The 17,791-nt window shown below is 36.4% G+C and overlaps 1 protein-coding gene across 3 annotated transcripts in view; it reads right to left on the bottom strand.

Moving 5' to 3' along the window:
- Window positions 1–111: 111 nt before the first annotated feature.
- LOC134540813 (twisted gastrulation protein homolog 1-B-like) overlaps window positions 112–17,791 on the bottom strand; it is a 28,808-nt gene continuing 11,128 nt past the window's right edge. For all 3 annotated transcript variants that reach the window (XM_063383763.1, XM_063383762.1, XM_063383761.1), the window contains exons 3-5: window positions 15,825–16,031; window positions 10,755–10,971; window positions 112–6,812 (exon numbers count right to left, since the gene is read on the bottom strand). In XM_063383763.1, the coding sequence (XP_063239833.1) occupies window positions 6,680–6,812; window positions 10,755–10,971; window positions 15,825–16,031 (557 nt within the window). In that variant the 3' untranslated portion in view covers window positions 112–6,679. The remainder of the gene's footprint in view (window positions 6,813–10,754; window positions 10,972–15,824; window positions 16,032–17,791) is intronic.

The raw sequence follows: 17,791 nt of genomic DNA, 5'->3' as shown, positions 1-17,791 counted from the left end.
GGACTAAAATTGCAACCATAAAATCTTGTCTCTACTTGTAAAATAAACAAACTTTCAAATATTCAATACAGCACTGTTGGAATTCACTATTAAGAAAGTACACAACGTGAGTAATTTTTTGAAACAAGTTTTAATGTAGTAAAATTTATTTTTAAAACCTTTTATAGCATATAAATTACAATGTTTACAAACTTACACAAACTTGATTCATAATTTTATTGTTTTATGTGCTTTCAGTTTCATTAATCTTTCAATCCAACTACAAAAATTAGCAAAGTATTTACAAAGTCTGCGACAGAAAGACCTATGTAGTGCGTTTCATTTTAAGGGGGTGCAGTGCCTCCCATTTAGGTCATGATTTTATATTTACATTAATCACAGATTGACTTGTAGAATTATATAATTGTTTAAACTTTCATGAAATAAAACAGGTATCCATTGCATACTTCTTGCACAATTACCTGCAAAAGTTACATTTTTAATGTCTTTGGGCAATAGAATAATTTAATAGCTTGCAGAACTGAAATATTTTTTAGGTTTAACTGCTATGCTATTTACTACTTCATGATGTGGTTGCATTTCTATTTCCAAAATTTATTTTGCTTTGCTCGACTCTCAAAATCCTCACAAATTTTAATAATATTTTCTGATATAAATTGCACTTATTTCTTGAAGATGTCAGAAACATTGCAGTTAAACCTAAAAGGTATTTTCCTGCTTTCCAGTTGATTCTCCTTATTTGTACAGCTGAAACATGTTGAAAATGTAACTTTGGCAGCAAATTATGCAAAAGTGAAAGTTGTGAAAGTTAAACCACTGAAAAAGTATACATGTTTACCAGTGTTTAAATCAACGAATAATGACCCAAAATGGGAGGCACCCAATTAAAGTAACAATTTTTTTACCAATTTCTGAATAGTGAGAATATGTTCCTTTCAGATACAGCCTTAACCAAAGGAACCTTTAAGTTCAAGGCAACATCCAGTGAGAAACTAACTGTGAAAGGTTATCCAATTTTTTTAATGCCAACACAAGGAAGAAATACTTTAACTGCATTTATTTGTTTACATTTACTAATTTTACACATTTTTTTCTAGCAGTATAAAATTTTTAAACATTTAAGTTAACCATTTGTAAGAAATAGATAAACTTTTGATGTAGACAGCAGTAGACTGGCTAAGCTACTGAATACTGTCACATTTTTCCTAAATGATGCCACCAAAAACCCTTGAAGGTTACAAAGATGCATGAAAGGACTCGTCATTTCACAATGACTGCAACAGCGATTCTTTAACACTCCTTGCAAGTTGCAACCTTTTGTAAGTTCAACAAAAATGAGTGGTGTCTTTAAATTTGGAAAGAGCCATAGCCTCGTTTACACCTATTCTACATGACAGAAATATATATATATCTACATTCCATCTGAATAAAAAAATTGGCAACGTAAAAATTTTTTTTTGAAGAGCACATATGGACTGGAATGTACTTTACATCACTTCATTATCACTTGGCATGCATTTCTACTACATATGTTACAGATTAAAATCAATTAACTCTTTCAAAAACACAACTAAGTAGGGATGGGCCGGTCGAATCCTCGAATCCTCGAATCCCACCGAATCTCTAGTATTCGAAAGATTCAAAATTCGAGGGAAAAGATTCGGGATTCGAGGAAAAATATTGATGTAAATGTAGTACTTTAAAAACTGTTTACGTTTTCCTTGGAACACATCCTATTGAGGTACAGTAGCACCTCGTTAATACGTGATGGTCAGGACCGAGATAATCACGGACTAGCGATTAAAAGCCCGGAAGGTCTTGTCAAGCTTCTCAGACACCGGCGTGCAGCTGGGTTAAGGCCGTTCACGGTAAGGGCCGGCCGTCTTCGAATTAGTGTCTCGGCTTAAAGAAATACAGCACTGCCTAGCCATTAGTTCACGGTCATTTACAACAGTCGAAGAGAGAAAGATAAATCGTGCTGACCTTTCACCCTCCCCCCTTCCCCTCGTACAGCCGAATGCCAGCCAGACACGTCACTCGCCAGGCGCCTGCCGTGCGTTGGCGGGTGGAAACAAACAAAGGGAGACGGGAAGCAGAAGTCAGGACATCCCCCTCAAGTTTAAAGAGTGACAAATGTGACAGCTGAAAGGGGGGGGCGACACAAAGGGTCGGTACAAACAGCGTTACAGAGTTTGGCGGCCCACGCGATGGCTTGTAGTGTTTGCCGCGATGGCTTGTAGTGTTTGCCGGCCGCCAGCCCGTGTGGCGTTAATTTTAAGCGCTGAAAATTTTTACTTCTCTTTTTTTTCTTCTCTTTTTTTCTTCTCTTTTAAATCGATCCAGTTTATCCGATTCCCGAATTAGCGCATCACGGATTAACGAGGTTCTACTGTATTGTACTTTTAATTCATTATTATATAAAAAAAATTATGAAGCATGTACTGATTTGGGAAACTTACTTTATATTCATGAACATGGATGCATTTGTATTTGTATTTGTACACATGTATTTTAATCGCAATTCAATTTTAAATATTCTGATACACATTCTAATTATGAATTTTTTTAGGACCAAGTTTGGTTTGTGTAGACTATCAACGTTAAAATATGTATTATCTGAGAATTCCATGATGGCCAACCAATGAATTTGTTAGCCAATAATTATGAGCAACATAAAAAAATAACTAATATTAATATAAAAAATTTTAATGGGTAAACTAGAGAAAACACCCCGTCACTTTTAACTTCGGGCATATTAATCACTATGCTTTAGTGAGGCTTAATTTTAAAAGATGCACAACAATATTTCTTATGGCCTTAAACTATTGAAGACAAGATGGCGCCTTCCAGTTTCCATTAAATATTTCAGGAAAGCGTTTACCTACATTTGGGACTTTAAACAAATGTCAAGTTGGTAACTACAAAATATTGTTCCGTCGGATGTTGAATTTCGTTTTCCGATTTCCGTGGATACATGAATCACTGTACTCACAGATAATGCCTGAATGCCTTAAATCCACCAAGTCGGATTCTACAGCAATTGATGAAGTGACCAGATTATTACGTGATCCTACAGTTAACCCAGAAATAAACATTCTCGAATACTGGAAAACTCAGTCTGCGTGTTCACCCAGGCTACATAAACTGTCCAAAAAATATTTGTGTTCACCACCTGCGACAGTGTTCTCTGAACGTTTGTTCAGCACTGCAGGAAATATATGTGACCAAAAACGGAATCGTCTTGATCCAGACCGTGTCAAAATCCTTGTTTTTATAAATAAAAATTTAAAGGGTTAAACAATTCTGCATAATGTTTAATTTTTTCTCTTAACTTATAAATTATTTTATAATTAACCCTTGAGAACTGGATTCGGATTCGAGGGGTGGATTCGAGGTACTGTTTGGGATTCGGATTCGAGATTCGGATTCGAGAAAAATGGGATTCGAACCATCACTACAACTAAGTCTTTAAAACACTGTATTATAATAATACTTATTCTAGCAAAAATATCAATCTCAAATTTGATCACTGCTACAGCGAAACCCCTTATTTACGTTACCGTTATTTACGTTTTCCTGTTATTTGCACTATATTCTTCAGGTCCCGTTTGGTTCCCATATAGTCCAATACAATACTTTCCCGTGAATTACGTCTCAAAAATCGAATCAATCCCGCTATTTACGTCACGTAACAACCATAAACAACCAGAAAATACCGTGGAGCTAGTAGGCAATGAACATTTTAAATAGCAAAATATACATATTTTATAACATGAAAAGTTGCTTTTATTTCTAAACATGTAATAATTTAAGCCTAGGCGTGTAAAAGTACGAGTAATTATAGCAGGAGACAATCTAAAATGCACGAGGGAAAAACGTAAACTCATGAATGTACAAACATGGCTGCTTGTAAGTTCTGATACTGTATTTATGTCACAACTTAGCCGAAATACTGGTACGAGACATAAACTTCACAAGATAAAATGAGCGGTGTCTTGGTAACTGTTTTATACGTCTTTTATAATTTGGGAAGTATTGTACAGTTGACGCCATATTTTTTAAACTAACCATTTATTTCTGGGGATCGTAAATAATTAATTATTGGTATCAAGACATAATGATAAACGTAAACTTGAACATGTCACGGCAGCGAGAAAACTGGTGCGTATACCAATAAACTGGTATTAGAACTGGATAAAATTGGTACACGGGAGGTGGAGCTTATATTTTTTTCTGCTAAGCTCGCATCTATTGGTTGGCGGCTGATGGCGTCATGAGTCTGGGCGGAGCATAGAGTGCGCATGCGCCGCCGCGTCGTTACAGCAGCTGACCGAGTACAATGACCTTTCTCCGCGTTTGGCGCGCTATTGACGGTAAATATTCATCAATTTGCGGCCTTTTCTTAAAAATTTTTTTACTGTGAGCAATGTGTATGTAGCCCGTATTTGTTATAAACCCTGCCGGTTGCAACTGTATTTATAATTTGGAGAGGCAAATAATCTCCTTGAACAGCCAAAAAAGCAAGCAGAAGAAAATTTCAAATTTATTTTTTAGGAAGTAATCAGAAAAACATTTTGGCTTTCATTCTTTTTTTATTTTTGTCAAATGTGGTAAATTAATTATTGATTAAATACTAAAGTAACATTTGTTGTTAGTGTGTTTGTACCTGCATTGTAGTATGTGCTATTAAACAAAAGGAAAAAAATTCTAAATAAGGTAAACTGTTCTCCTTTTTATACTTTTCCCTTTATTTACACTTTCCCGCTTTTTACACTTTTTTACTTTGTCCCCATGAAAAGTGCAAATAAGGGGTTTTGCTGTACATATGTTTTGATTACTATATATATTATACTGTTATGAAAAACATGAATTTTATGTTGAAAATATTGGCTACCACTTCTCTATGATACAAAATAGCAACATGGAAGTTTTTGGTAACAAAAATAATATCGCAATTTTTTTTAAACAAAATCTTGAATACACTGTAGTGTCCATAGTTAGTTTTATAACCAGATAAATACGGTAACTACATATAATTCTGCAGTAGAGTTGTGTGAATATCTGGTTTTCTGTATTATTGATAATAAATTATGTCCGACCTAATTAATGTCCTGAAATGAATTCAATACCTCTTTAAGAATCAGCATTGAAGCATCTAAATTTCTACCTATTATCTAAATTTCTACCTATTATCTAAATTTCTACCTATCAGTTCTAATTTAGAAACTCCAAATATATATAGAAATTTTTAATACAAGACACAATTTATTATTTCAAAAGAACAAGAAATATGTTATGATTTTGTAACCAACTTGCATTAAGAAGTGTAGCTTCAATACTTTTTTTAAGTTTTCACCAACATTCCAAAACTATATTTTAATTTTAGTTTGGTTAAAGAACAGAATCATTCGCACAAGCCTAGCACAGTTTACTTACTCCTAATTAATAAAACTAACAACTAAATTCAGATCTTAATATTAGTACCTTAAAATCTAAAAATATATATGTATATAAAAAGTATCATATACCATCATTGTTATGTCAATAAACATGTGTACAAATATAAAAATATCAAACTTTTGTGTGAACTAATTTGAGTTCTGGCACAACATTTTACGCCTAGTTCACACGGGTTTCTTTCATGTAAATAAGTGCACACCACCTTGTAAATCTCGCCTTGTTGCGATCTTGTCTCATGAATAGTCCAGAGTGCTAGCCAGTAGTGTAAAACATAATGAGCGAGCCCAGTTACAGTTTACATTTGTGTTTTTATTATTACTTTTATTATAGTTAGTACTATTGTTTATTATTTAACATTTTAGGCATATAAGAGTAACTCAGTTTAATATTCCAGTATGTTCTTGATCTATGTGTGATCTACGTTAACCAAATTGTGGTGCTACGCTATAAAAAACAATTTAATTTCACTTCTCTGTGAAGCAGATTTTTTTTTACACTTGTAATTAACAGAATGTTACACGCGGTTCATAAAAAAAATATTCTTACATTGTTAGAAAGAACTGTACGAATATGATGTTCGTTAAAAAATTTAATTCTGAACCAAGGAAAAGATACTTCACGCAAATATAAAAATTTCAAAAGATTTGCATTTTAAAGATAACAGCTACCAACTAATAAAGAGAAATTAATTTTTTCACAAGATTGACTATAATGGTAAGTTCTTGGTAGAAACAGGCTAATAAAATACTGAAAACAATTAAATTTTCAGTATTCAAAATATTTTATATTCTAGAAAAAATATTCAAAGAAAAATATATTTTGAAGAGCAATTCAGAAACTAAAACACAAGCACTGCTATTATTTATACCTATAGAATATATCAAAGCAATGTTTGTATCTGCTACCAGCTACAATGCTATGGGAATAAATAATTAAGTCCTACAAATCATAAATGTGCTATTTTTGATTTTGGCAAAAAAAAAGTTGATTATTTCTTCAAAACTTAAATTTATTTATTTATTTTTGCTTTCATATTATTTTATTCTAAATTCTTAAGCGCTAGATTTTAATCTGAGGACCCCTACCTATCAAGAATAAAATTCGAGATTCGGAACTGAGAACTGGAATAGCGTTCATCTCCGTGCTCGAGGAAAGAAGCCCGCGCGTACTAGGCACTACACTACTCGATTGGCACTTATTTACAAGCAGTCAAATGGCACTACAAGCTCTGGATGCTGTCTCCTATCTTCTCCTCGTCCCCCAGACCGCCGTCGGGGTCAGAGTAGTAGTCGTACACCAGCTCGCTGTCGTCGTCGAGGGCGATGTCCCCGCGCTCCGGGCAGTCCAAGCAACTGCCAGCAAGCACCACGTTTACAACACACAATAACCAGCGACCACATTCTAGAACAGTGTTATTGTGTTTATTTTTGTAAATGCTGTCTTTTAATAATCACTCCACCAAAATATGGGTAGCATTTACCTAAATGCTCCATCTTAACGGTAAAATGATTCTTAATAAATTCGTCTAAAACAAAAAAAAAGTCAATAAGCTAGCATTCATGGGTTTAAATTGATTCAATAAGAGATGCAAAATGAAATAAATTGAACTAATTTTCTGAACCATGCACTTTGGTACAGTTTTCTTTTCTTCTGGAAATAATGACATTCCTTGAATTTTATGATGTGAATTAGGTTTTGGTTAAATGCTAGTTAATTGCAGTTTCGTTTTCAGGCCAGATTTTGTTTTTAAAACAGGAGATTTTGTTGTTATTGTTTTTATTTTCTATGAAAACTGTTTTTTTTAAAGATAGTATATAACTAGAGCCAAGATTATATGGTTTTATGCGAAATCGCGAATTTTCACGCGAAATTCATCCCAAACCGTGAAAAATGCGAAATGTTTTCTAACCACAAATAAACACCTCAATATTGATTTAAATCGTTAACTACCGACTATTGGTTGATTGACAAAAATTCCGTATCTGTTTGTAGAAGAAATGGTCGTCATCCAACTGCAGTGTGGTGGTTATTTAATACGTTAATTATTCATCTTAAAAAATTACAATATATCACAAAAATTGACGATTTCACGAACAAAAAAAAAGATCGTTATCGGAGTTAGGTTAGGGTTTTTAAAACTCATCTAGCCACTAAAGATCACGCAATATTAACAACTGACGATCGTAAACTAAAATTAACAAGTTAACAAACACAACAACGTGAAAAATCTCAGCGCCTTGTTTGCTGTATCCTTTGAAAAATACACGTGAACAAAAACTGCATTCATTAAATAAATTCGTATGAAAATAAAATGAAAGCGAATATTGATATTTAATGATCACTTGATATTTAATGAAATTTCACTGTAACGCAATTTTGTGTGCTTGTTGAATAAGCAGTTTACCGTCAAGCCTTCATTTTCATTTCACACTTCACAGGCGAGAGCCAAAATCGTAACATAATCGAAGTTTTCAGATCGCTAATGAAAAAGCACCATATTGCAAGGATTTATTTATTTTACGATCATTAAATATTTTAAATAACGCTTACCTACCCAACCCTTCCGGAAAATAAATAAAAACATTTATTTCACTGACCTGACATAACCTAACCTTTTACTTCGGGTATAAGGCTCTCTCGCCTGTAAAAAGTAGGCTTCCCGCGGTTTATTTTTTCGCTACAACTTCAGTAAATACTAGTTTTTGGTACCTCCGGGCTTTGTTTACAAATGACGTGCATAAATGAAAGCTAAATTTCTTAATCATGCCGAAAAATAAAGCTACTGCGGCATCACGTGCTGACGAGTTTAAGAATGAGGGATTATATGTCAGTGACGGAAAAATACTTTTCTGTAAATATTGTAATTGCCGTTTGGAGCATGAACGTAAGGACACGGTAAACAAGCACATAATTAGCGACAAACATGTAAAAGCTAAACGATCCCCATGCACTTTGAAACGACAGCTTTCTATCCCAGAAGCAGGAGTGGCGCAAATATGCGCAAAAATACAAAAGGAAGGTTTTGTTCTCGAAACTGTTGAAGCCTTTGTAGCTGCAGGTATTCCTCTTGAGAAACTTGACAACAGCAAGTTGACTGCATGGATGCAGAAGCATGTAAGTGGTGCTGGTGATCTTCCAACAGCGGATTGGATGAGGAAAAAGTACATTCCCCTACTTAGAGAGAAAAAAGAAGTGGAAATCAAGCAGCAACTCTTGGGGCAAGATGTAGTCATACTCTCAGATGAAACCACTGACAAGAGTAATAATTGTGTTTTCAACATCTTGTTTAAAATTCTGAAACCAGGTGCTGAACAAGATGTTATCTTAGGGGCTTCTTGTGTCCTTGATGCAGCAAATGCTGTTTGTTGTTCTCGGGCAGTGATTGATGTATGCTCCAAATATGAAGTCAAGGAAGAAAACATAATTGCGTATGTTACAGATAGTGCCAGGTACATGACAAAATCTGCTGGCACCCTTGAAGGTGTATTTGGTGACCACATGTACCACATACAATGTTGGGCCCATAAAGTAAACATTGTTGGGCAGATCTGGCAAAACAACTTGGAAGAACTGAACCTCTTCGTTTGTAAGGTAAAGATGGCCTTTCTTAACACCAGAAAGAGGAGGCATGCATACCTTCAATTTCTTCTCCAGAAACATGGAGAAAACAAGGCTCTGGTCAAGTTATTCCCCATGCCAGTTGTTACACGTTGGAACACATGGTTTGAATCTGTATCATACCTCCCACTCCATCTGCACGACATTGTGGAATTCTTTGAGCAGCTTAGCGAAGATAACTCTGGTGTTAAATATATCAAGGGACTCCAGAAGGAAGAGTTACAATGTCTTGAGGCCACTCTTACATTTGTGGCTCAAAACTGTAACACCTTTGTAGAGCTAATTAATTTTCTTGAAGGAACAAAGTATCCTACTGCTCATCAGTTGTGCACAAAATTGAGTAAACTGCAAACTACTCTTGATGTCTTGGCTAAGGGAATATTTCCTGAAAATGTTGAAGACATTTTGGCTGAAATGAAAACTCTGCAGCCCTTAAAGAGCAGTTCAAGAACACAGCTAAACTCAGTCTTATAAAACTGACTGATCTGGTGAACACTGATCCATCTCGTCAACTATTTCTGGGAATCAGCGCTCTAATGAATCCTCAAAATGTAGGAAACATTCGTGTGGAGGAAAAAGAATTCCAGAAACATATTGGGAACCTACCTTTCCTTTGCAAGGTGCAGAAGACCTCTGTAGCAACAGGCTACATAACACTCCAAAACCTGGTTTCCCAAGAGCAGAAGAAACCGCATGTGAACTATATAGACATGGTGGACATACTATGTAAAATGAAAGCGGATTATCCTGAATTTGCAGCTGCTGCTTTAAAGTTAATATGGATACCTGCAACGAATGTGGACTCAGAAAGATCTTTTTCTAAGTATTCTGTAGTTGTAAGTGACAGAAGAAGATCTCTAAAACCAGAGAATGCTGAACTGCTGACAATGGTGGCTTTTTCCTGAGCTTAATTATATTGCATTTATAGAACAAAAGTTTAACTGTAGTTTATATTTTAATTAATTTAGACTCTCTCCTGAACTCAGGAACAGTACTTACCTGCATAAGAATACTGAATATTTTAGTTGTTAATTTTTTATGTACTCTCAACATAGTATTGTTTAATATGCATATTTTAAGTCTCTAACCACGAATTATTGAAGCATTTGATCAAGGCAGCTCTGCTAGGTGTGTACATGTTATTACATGTGTTTTAATTTTTTATGACGATAAAGACGAAATCCACAATTCTTAATGACGAAAAGTCCTTTTTCATAACACCATAAAATCTTGGCTCTATATATAACTAAACAAATATGATACCTAAATGATACATTATAATAATTTCTCCAAAACAATGTAATTTTAACTGAAACATATGCAATTTTACAACGTAATGATTTGTAATAAGCGCATCTGACGTTTCGGAACTAATAAAATTAATTGGTTATGTATGTTTGTGATTGAAAAATGTTTTAAGGTTGTAATGCAAAAATGCGTAGCTAATAACAGATGCAAGATTTTAAAAAAATTTACACCTATCCCAATCTTTTTTAATTAAGTTGTGGTACTTTCATTGAATTTAATATTTAAAAGTTTAAATATTTGCTATCAGAGTTTAAGTTTTGATTAAATCTACTGATGTCTTTCATTCATTTAGTTGCATTTCTGTGCTTTGCGGTGTATAAACTTGAATTCCAATGTCGTCAGGCGTACAGACATCAGTGTGATCTCACTTGCTCTCGCTGATGCCGTAGTTGATGCAGCCGGTGCCGACGCACTCGCAGCAGCCGTCGTGGAACCAGCGGTACGCCGCCGCGCCGGTCGAGCTGCACGACGCCTTGCACTTGTTCCACGGCATGCACTGGCTCATGAAGGCCACCGTGCAGTTCACCGTCACCGTGTTGTCGTCCGTCGCCGCCACGTCCCCGGGCTCCTCCCCGCTCTCTGCAACTGGTCGCCCTCACCCGTCACTCTCACAAGCACAAGTACCGCACTAGACCGTACACCACTCCCGTACAGTTGTACACCGTAGTATAATACACAGTTTGCAAATAACTTCATACTTAAAAAGCTAATATCTAAGCTTCAGGATTTATATTTATGTATTTGAGATTCTTAACATAAGGTTTACCTTCTTATTAAATGATCTACTGGAGCTACGTGTCATGTTTCTCGGCTTCCGTAATAAACATACGAGGGTTAAGTCAGAAACTATCCGCAATTGTGACGTAATTCTTCTTTCATCGTTCATAGTGACCTCTGTCCTCGTTTATTTTATTGTTATGCTGCTGTGGTCGTGCTATGCAAGTTTGATCCTAATTCCTCCATTTGTCTTCCAAAGAGGAACAACGAGCAGTGATCCTGTTTTTGTGGTCGGAAGGTGTATCAGGGACGCAATACATCAAAGACCTTCGTCACAATACGGGAACAATGTCTTGCCCCAACGGAATGTCTACATATGGATTGAAAAATTAAAAAATGGTCGCACAAGTGTTAAGCATGAGGAAGGAGCCAGACAACCATCTACGGCCACAAATGATGACAAATTGAGTGTGCATGTGACATGATTCTGTTAGTCAGACGAGTGACTATTGATGACGTGGCACATTAGTCTTGGTTCTGCCTACGATATCATCCACAACAGATGTGGTTTTCATAATGTCTGTGCAAGTTGGGTCCCAAAATCTAACACTCGCAGTGTTGCATAAACAAACACACTTGGACATCTGCCAAAAACATTTCAATCGTTATGTTAACGAATGTGATGGCGACATCTTAGACAGAATTATCACTGGTGAAGAAACATGGATTCATCAATACGAGGAGGAGAGTAAACAGCAGACTATGGAATGGAAACATCCACAATTGCCCAGCAACATCCGCCGGAAAACTTTTGCTTACCGTTTTTTTGGGACGCGCAAGGCCCAGTACTGGAACATTATCAGGAGCGTGGCACAACAATAAACAGTACGCGTTACAGTGAGATACTTGCTGTTAGGCTAAATAAAGCCTGCAATTCGAAGCAAATGCTGAGAACTACTGTCAAAAGGTGTTATGTTGTTGCACGACAATGCCCATCCACATACTGCTGACCACACTGCTGAAACACTTAGGAAACTCAAATTTGAAGTAATGGCTCATCCTCCGTACATTCCTGATCTTGCACCTTCGGACTACCACTTGTTTGGACCAGTCAGAGAGCCATTACAAGGCCATTGATTCACCTCTGACCAAGAAATGCAAGACACGGTGCATGCGTGGCTCGCTGCTCAGCTGAAAACTTTATTTTCTGAGGACATCAGGAAGCTTGTGCAATGATGGACCAAGTGCATTGAAAAGCAAGGCTTGTAATGATGGATCCATTTTTCGTCATCCGTGATGATTCTGTCTAAGAAGCCGTCACGTTCTTTACCACAGCGAAACAAATGTTTTTGGCGGATGTCCAAGCACGTTTGTTTATGCAACACAGTCAGTGGTTTTGGGACCCATCCTGCACAGACTTTATGAATCCCCAGTCTGTAGTGGATGATTTTGTAGGCAGAACTATGACTATTTTGCAGACGATTTGCCACATCATCAATAATCACTCGTCTAACAGAACCATGTCACGTGCAAGCTCAATTTCGGATAATTTCTGACTTACTTTCGTATAACACACTGGCCGTCTAAACCAGCAGTAATAACAGAAAATCCAGTAATACTGTAACTGCCGAAAATACTGTAGGATACCAGGGAAAGCTTTTTTTTTGTTTTTTAATAGCTAGCCAGACAGTCAGGAACGGCGGGACACGATGAGGAAATGACAAACGCAGCAGGAAACATTGAAGGACAGGTGAAGCGGGAGTTGGGGGGGGGGGGGGGGGATGTTTGCTAACATAGCATAACACGGCCACGGAAACAAACAGGGGGAATTGCCACTCGCGCTCAGCGGGCGCAATCTTGATCACAGCGCAGCGAAACTCGGTCATAGGCACTGGGAAGGAGGGGGAGTGTGTAATGACGTCAGAAGCGGCGCCGAAGGGGAACTGTTTATGTTATTAATAAACAGACGCAAACAGGGTCAAAACGGGCTTCTTATACGGGGAGATTTTATTCGAGAAGTGAGAGTCACAGAGTCAGTTGGAAGCCACGCTACTCCGCCACCGAGACGACACGACGATTGGTGAGTGACCAGTCACGATGCGACAATGGTTTAGCACTAGACCGCAGCACAACGGCCTTATGCCCATGTAGCTGGTAATATTCGATATCTCTCTCTCTCATTTCAAAAACTACGAATACGCAGTTTAACAATCACGCGGTAGACATTATGAATAATAAATTAATTTAAACCCGTCACGTGACTTGGGAGAAATTAGTCTGCAACAGTTGGTAACTGCACAAACCAGTAAGAGACAAATGAGGTCAAGAATAAACTCTAGGAAATGGCGGACAGCACGGTTTATTTATTAACGACAGTATCTCTGATAGGCACGACTATGGTTCAGTAATTATGTGTAATTTATGTGTGATAAATAGAATGTTATAAATTGTAATTAAAAAGACACAGAAAGTAGAGAGTTATATATGTGTCGAATAACTTGTTAGTTGAAACTGCGGAAATAAACATGTTCTTGTGGAAACGTTCACCCTTAACCTCTTTATTTAAAATGTTTTGCAAATAGGGACTCGTCACCCTACCTTAAGGATAGGGCTGATCGGTTGACCGAATTTTCGGTTCGGTTCGGTCATTTTAGTAAAAACCGAAGCCGAACCGAATTCCCAGAAAAAACTGATGATTCGGCTTTTATTAGGGCATTAAAAACTAACTTAAAGTATCTACCAAATAATGTATTTAACATTCATATTGGATAAGAAACGTACCGCTTGCATAATACATCAAAACACATTTAAGACGCATGCTAAGTTTTTCACTATAAAACGTTTAAATCATCTATTCTCTTAATGTTCGCCATTTTAACCATGGGATAGTAAAGTCTAAGCGTTTCTTACAGTTCACTATTTCCTATGTTTAACGTCGGAAGTTTCTGTCGGAATACTACTATTTTCTCTTAAATATATGGTTTTTTCTTATTTAAAGAATATATCACTTCCGTTACTAAAATAATATTTATTTAATTCCGGTTCGTAAGCTAAAACGGTAGAAGTTTCGTAGCATTGCTTAGTTCCGTTCGTATTCTGCAGGGCGCTCACGACGCATGGCGTCACTCAGTTCTATTTTCACATCACAGAATGCGCTATACGTGCGCTAGGATCGATTAGTTGCCTTCCAAGTTCCGTTCCAAATGGCAGTTGGAGAATGAATGTGCATGTCGTCAGACCCTTTAGATGTAGTTTGTTTACTATTCGCGCGTGATAATTGCGGCTTTGCGTCGTTATAGTCTAGAGTATTTGATTTCTCGTAAAATAAAAATTCTTTTTTGCCACTACGTCTTGGTAATTGGAGGCAACTATGAACATCTGTGACGAAGGAATTAAAAATAATACCGCCCGTGTTCCGCAAAGATGATGATGTTACGCACGTGACGGAAAAAAAATCCTAGTAAATACCGCATACTAAATATGAATACTTTACTTGTGTATTTTGAAAATATGGTCATTATGATTCATTCTGCCTTTGATGCACTGGTAGGTTAAGACGTTTTCTTGGTTAAGACGTTTGTTTATGTTGGCTTGTCCATTAACTCCCGGCATAGAGGCTAACTTTTATTGTTACTTTTACACACAATTAAGTAACATTTGGAAGATACATTGTTTTTATACTTCTCTGTTAAATTTATTTAGGGGTCTGACTGAAATGATAGTGAAGGTGATTCCAAGGTTTTCTCTTTATGAATGTTATAAATTATTTTTTTACATGTGATACTTGTAAGTTTCACTGATTTTATACTTATGTCTTAAATAGATTTAGGTGTTAAACTCAAATGAAAGTGAAGCTGGCAACAAGGTTAATGTAATACTAATTATTAATGTTCTAAACTGTTTTGTTCTGTTCCTTTTTACACATATGGTTGTTTCAGTAGCATATAAACTTATTTATAAATACAAATAGTAGTTGAAAATAACTTTTATATTGCTGAGAAAGTGACTCCCCTAAGAAATTAAACTTTTGCAAGATATTGCAAGTAATCAAATACTATAGTGGAATTTTTTTTGGTATGACAGCTCAAAGAAAAATTTTGAAGTAGTGACCGAACCGAACACCGACATTTTTAACAAAAAACCGAGCCGAGCCGAACCGAACTGAAAATGTGGGAACCGATCAGCCCTACTTAAGGATAATTAAGGAAAAATGCGAGTGGTGGAACCGCCCCCAGAACCTGATACTCATGACAGGGCCGTCACGATTTCAGGAACACAGACGATCCCGGTAGATTCACTTCCATTCCCTTTCCCCATCATCCTTCACGATTCATTTCATTATCATCATTTCACGTTCATATTCCTTTCATTTCCATCTTTACGGTCGACACAGATAAGTGTGAGTCGACGGCCGTAACAATACTAGTCAATAATTTTATATTAGATTTGTAGAAACATGATTTTATGGTTTTATTTTTAAGCCAATTTTATTCTTAAAAAAGGAGATTCTGCATTATTATTTTCATTTTTTATGTATTCAGTTTATTCAAAAAGATAGCATATTATTCAACAAATATGACCATTGTTTTGATACTTATTTCAAACCATAACGGCGAAATTTTGACTAATACATGATGCAATTTTACAATACAAGACATCCCATCTGCAAGTAAAGAAGAAAATGAAAAATCCCAGATGGGAATCCCGATGGCCACGCTTACGGGTGTGGTACTTGACCGCCTTGTCCGTCTTGGGCAGGAAGATGGTGGTGTCATAGTCGACCGGGAACGTGAAGGGCACCCAGCGGCTCTTGGGGTCCGGCTCGCCCATCAGCGCCTGGAACAGCTCCGGGACGGGGTCCGTGAACTCCTCCACGTGGCTCTTCCTGCCCAGCGGCGTCACCGTGTCGTTGGGCTTCGGGCAGATGTCTGCAGCAGAAACAATCACACAATCACAATCACAGCTTCTCCCCTTTCCTTTGGATTTTATTGAACAGCTACATTTAGTGCAGAAGATGACTTGTATTAACATCATTAAGAGAATGCTGGACTCTGTTCATAAGAAATACACTCAAAAACTTTGGGACCAGCCCAATATACAAAATTCTTTCTCCGTTATAAAGTTACAATACCTATTACAAAATGAACAAAGGCTATGGGTAATTCCATGCATGAGTGAACCTTAACCCAAAAAAATTAATTTTGGTATTTTTCTCTGAAACTTGTATTAATTGCAACACTGATATGTACATTTTATATAAATATACTTATTTGGTATATTTTGTATGTATTAGTCTGTTTTATTTAGTGAATATGTGACTCAGCTGTCAAGTCCATCATTAAAGTAAAGTTGTATGACTTTTGTTGGTAAACCTGAAGTTTCCCTCCAATTTTTAATAGGTTATTTTCAAGAAGGACATTACACAGAAACTCTCGGCTTTGAAATTACATGGAAACTATTAGTGCAGGTAAATATGTAATTTAGTTACTGGTGAAAAACTTTAACTATGTAGTAGTGTCACACCCGTAATAAAAAAAGTACTAAAGTTTTTGTAGCTATGTCCTAGTCTGAAATAAAGTGAAAACATTTTGTGAAAGTGAGGTCAGGCATGTGCTTGTGTAATTAAGCAAAGAATTATTCGCTGACAGATCACAAAAATGTTTATTTTAAAATTTAAAAAAGTGTTACACCCATAATAATGAAAAACCTCTGGTTTGTTCACCCTTACATAGCTGTTCATGTTTTTGTGTGTATTACATACTATGTGCTGAATATACACAGTGATTTTAGGCCTACATAATGGAAATATTTTTCACTTTCAGGATGAATTCCAGAGATTATGTAAGAAAATGGAGGCAAAAGCAGAGAGATGATCCAGAAAAGTTGAAGGTTTATTTAGAAAAAGAACGAGAACGTGATAGGAAGAGAAGAGAGAAGGCGAATGAAAGACTAAAACATGACAAGAAGAAGCTGAAATTAAAACGTCTCAAGAATACTGAACGACAGAGAAGATGCAGACAAAAGAAAAAAGAACAGGTTAGTTGCCAAAAGAAAACATTGTCTTCACCCTTAGGATCATACAAATGTGTACAGACATTAGGCAAAGCTGTAAGGAGAGTTCAAAAAGCTTTGCCTGTTAGTCCAGCCAAAAAATCTGCAGTTTTCGCACAGTTATTGATCACAAATGATGTACAAGATGTTTCAAATATTCAGTCACAGAAAGATAATCACCAAAAACGGGCTTGGAATGAGGTAAGTGAGGAATTAAAAGTAAGAGTGCAGCAATTTTACACGAGGGATGATGTAAGTCGTACAACACCTGGCAGGAAGGATACCACTTCAGTTATTGAACCTTCTACAGGAAAGAGAGTGACAAAGCAAAAGTCTCACATGGTAATGACTGTGAAAGAAGCATTTAGTTTATTTAAGTCTGAAAATCCAGATGCAAGCATCCATATCTCAAAATTCTACGAGCTTCGCCCAAAACATGTTCTTTCTTCATCACAGCTTCCTCACAATGTGTGTGTTTGCAGATACCATGCAAACTTTAACTTTATGCTACAGGCAGCTAGCAATAAAATAAAAGATCTTCCTGCTACATCCAAAGATCTATTAAGTAAAATGTGTTGTGACATAGGTAATGAAAACTGTATGATAGGATGCTGTACAACTTGTGAAGACAGTATAT

The sequence above is a fragment of the Bacillus rossius genome, chromosome 17, assembly GCF_032445375.1.
Source record: "Bacillus rossius redtenbacheri isolate Brsri chromosome 17, Brsri_v3, whole genome shotgun sequence".
In the NCBI taxonomy this organism is placed as follows: Eukaryota; Metazoa; Arthropoda; class Insecta; order Phasmatodea; family Bacillidae; genus Bacillus; species Bacillus rossius.
This window is presented reverse-complemented; position numbering and strand designations above follow the sequence as displayed.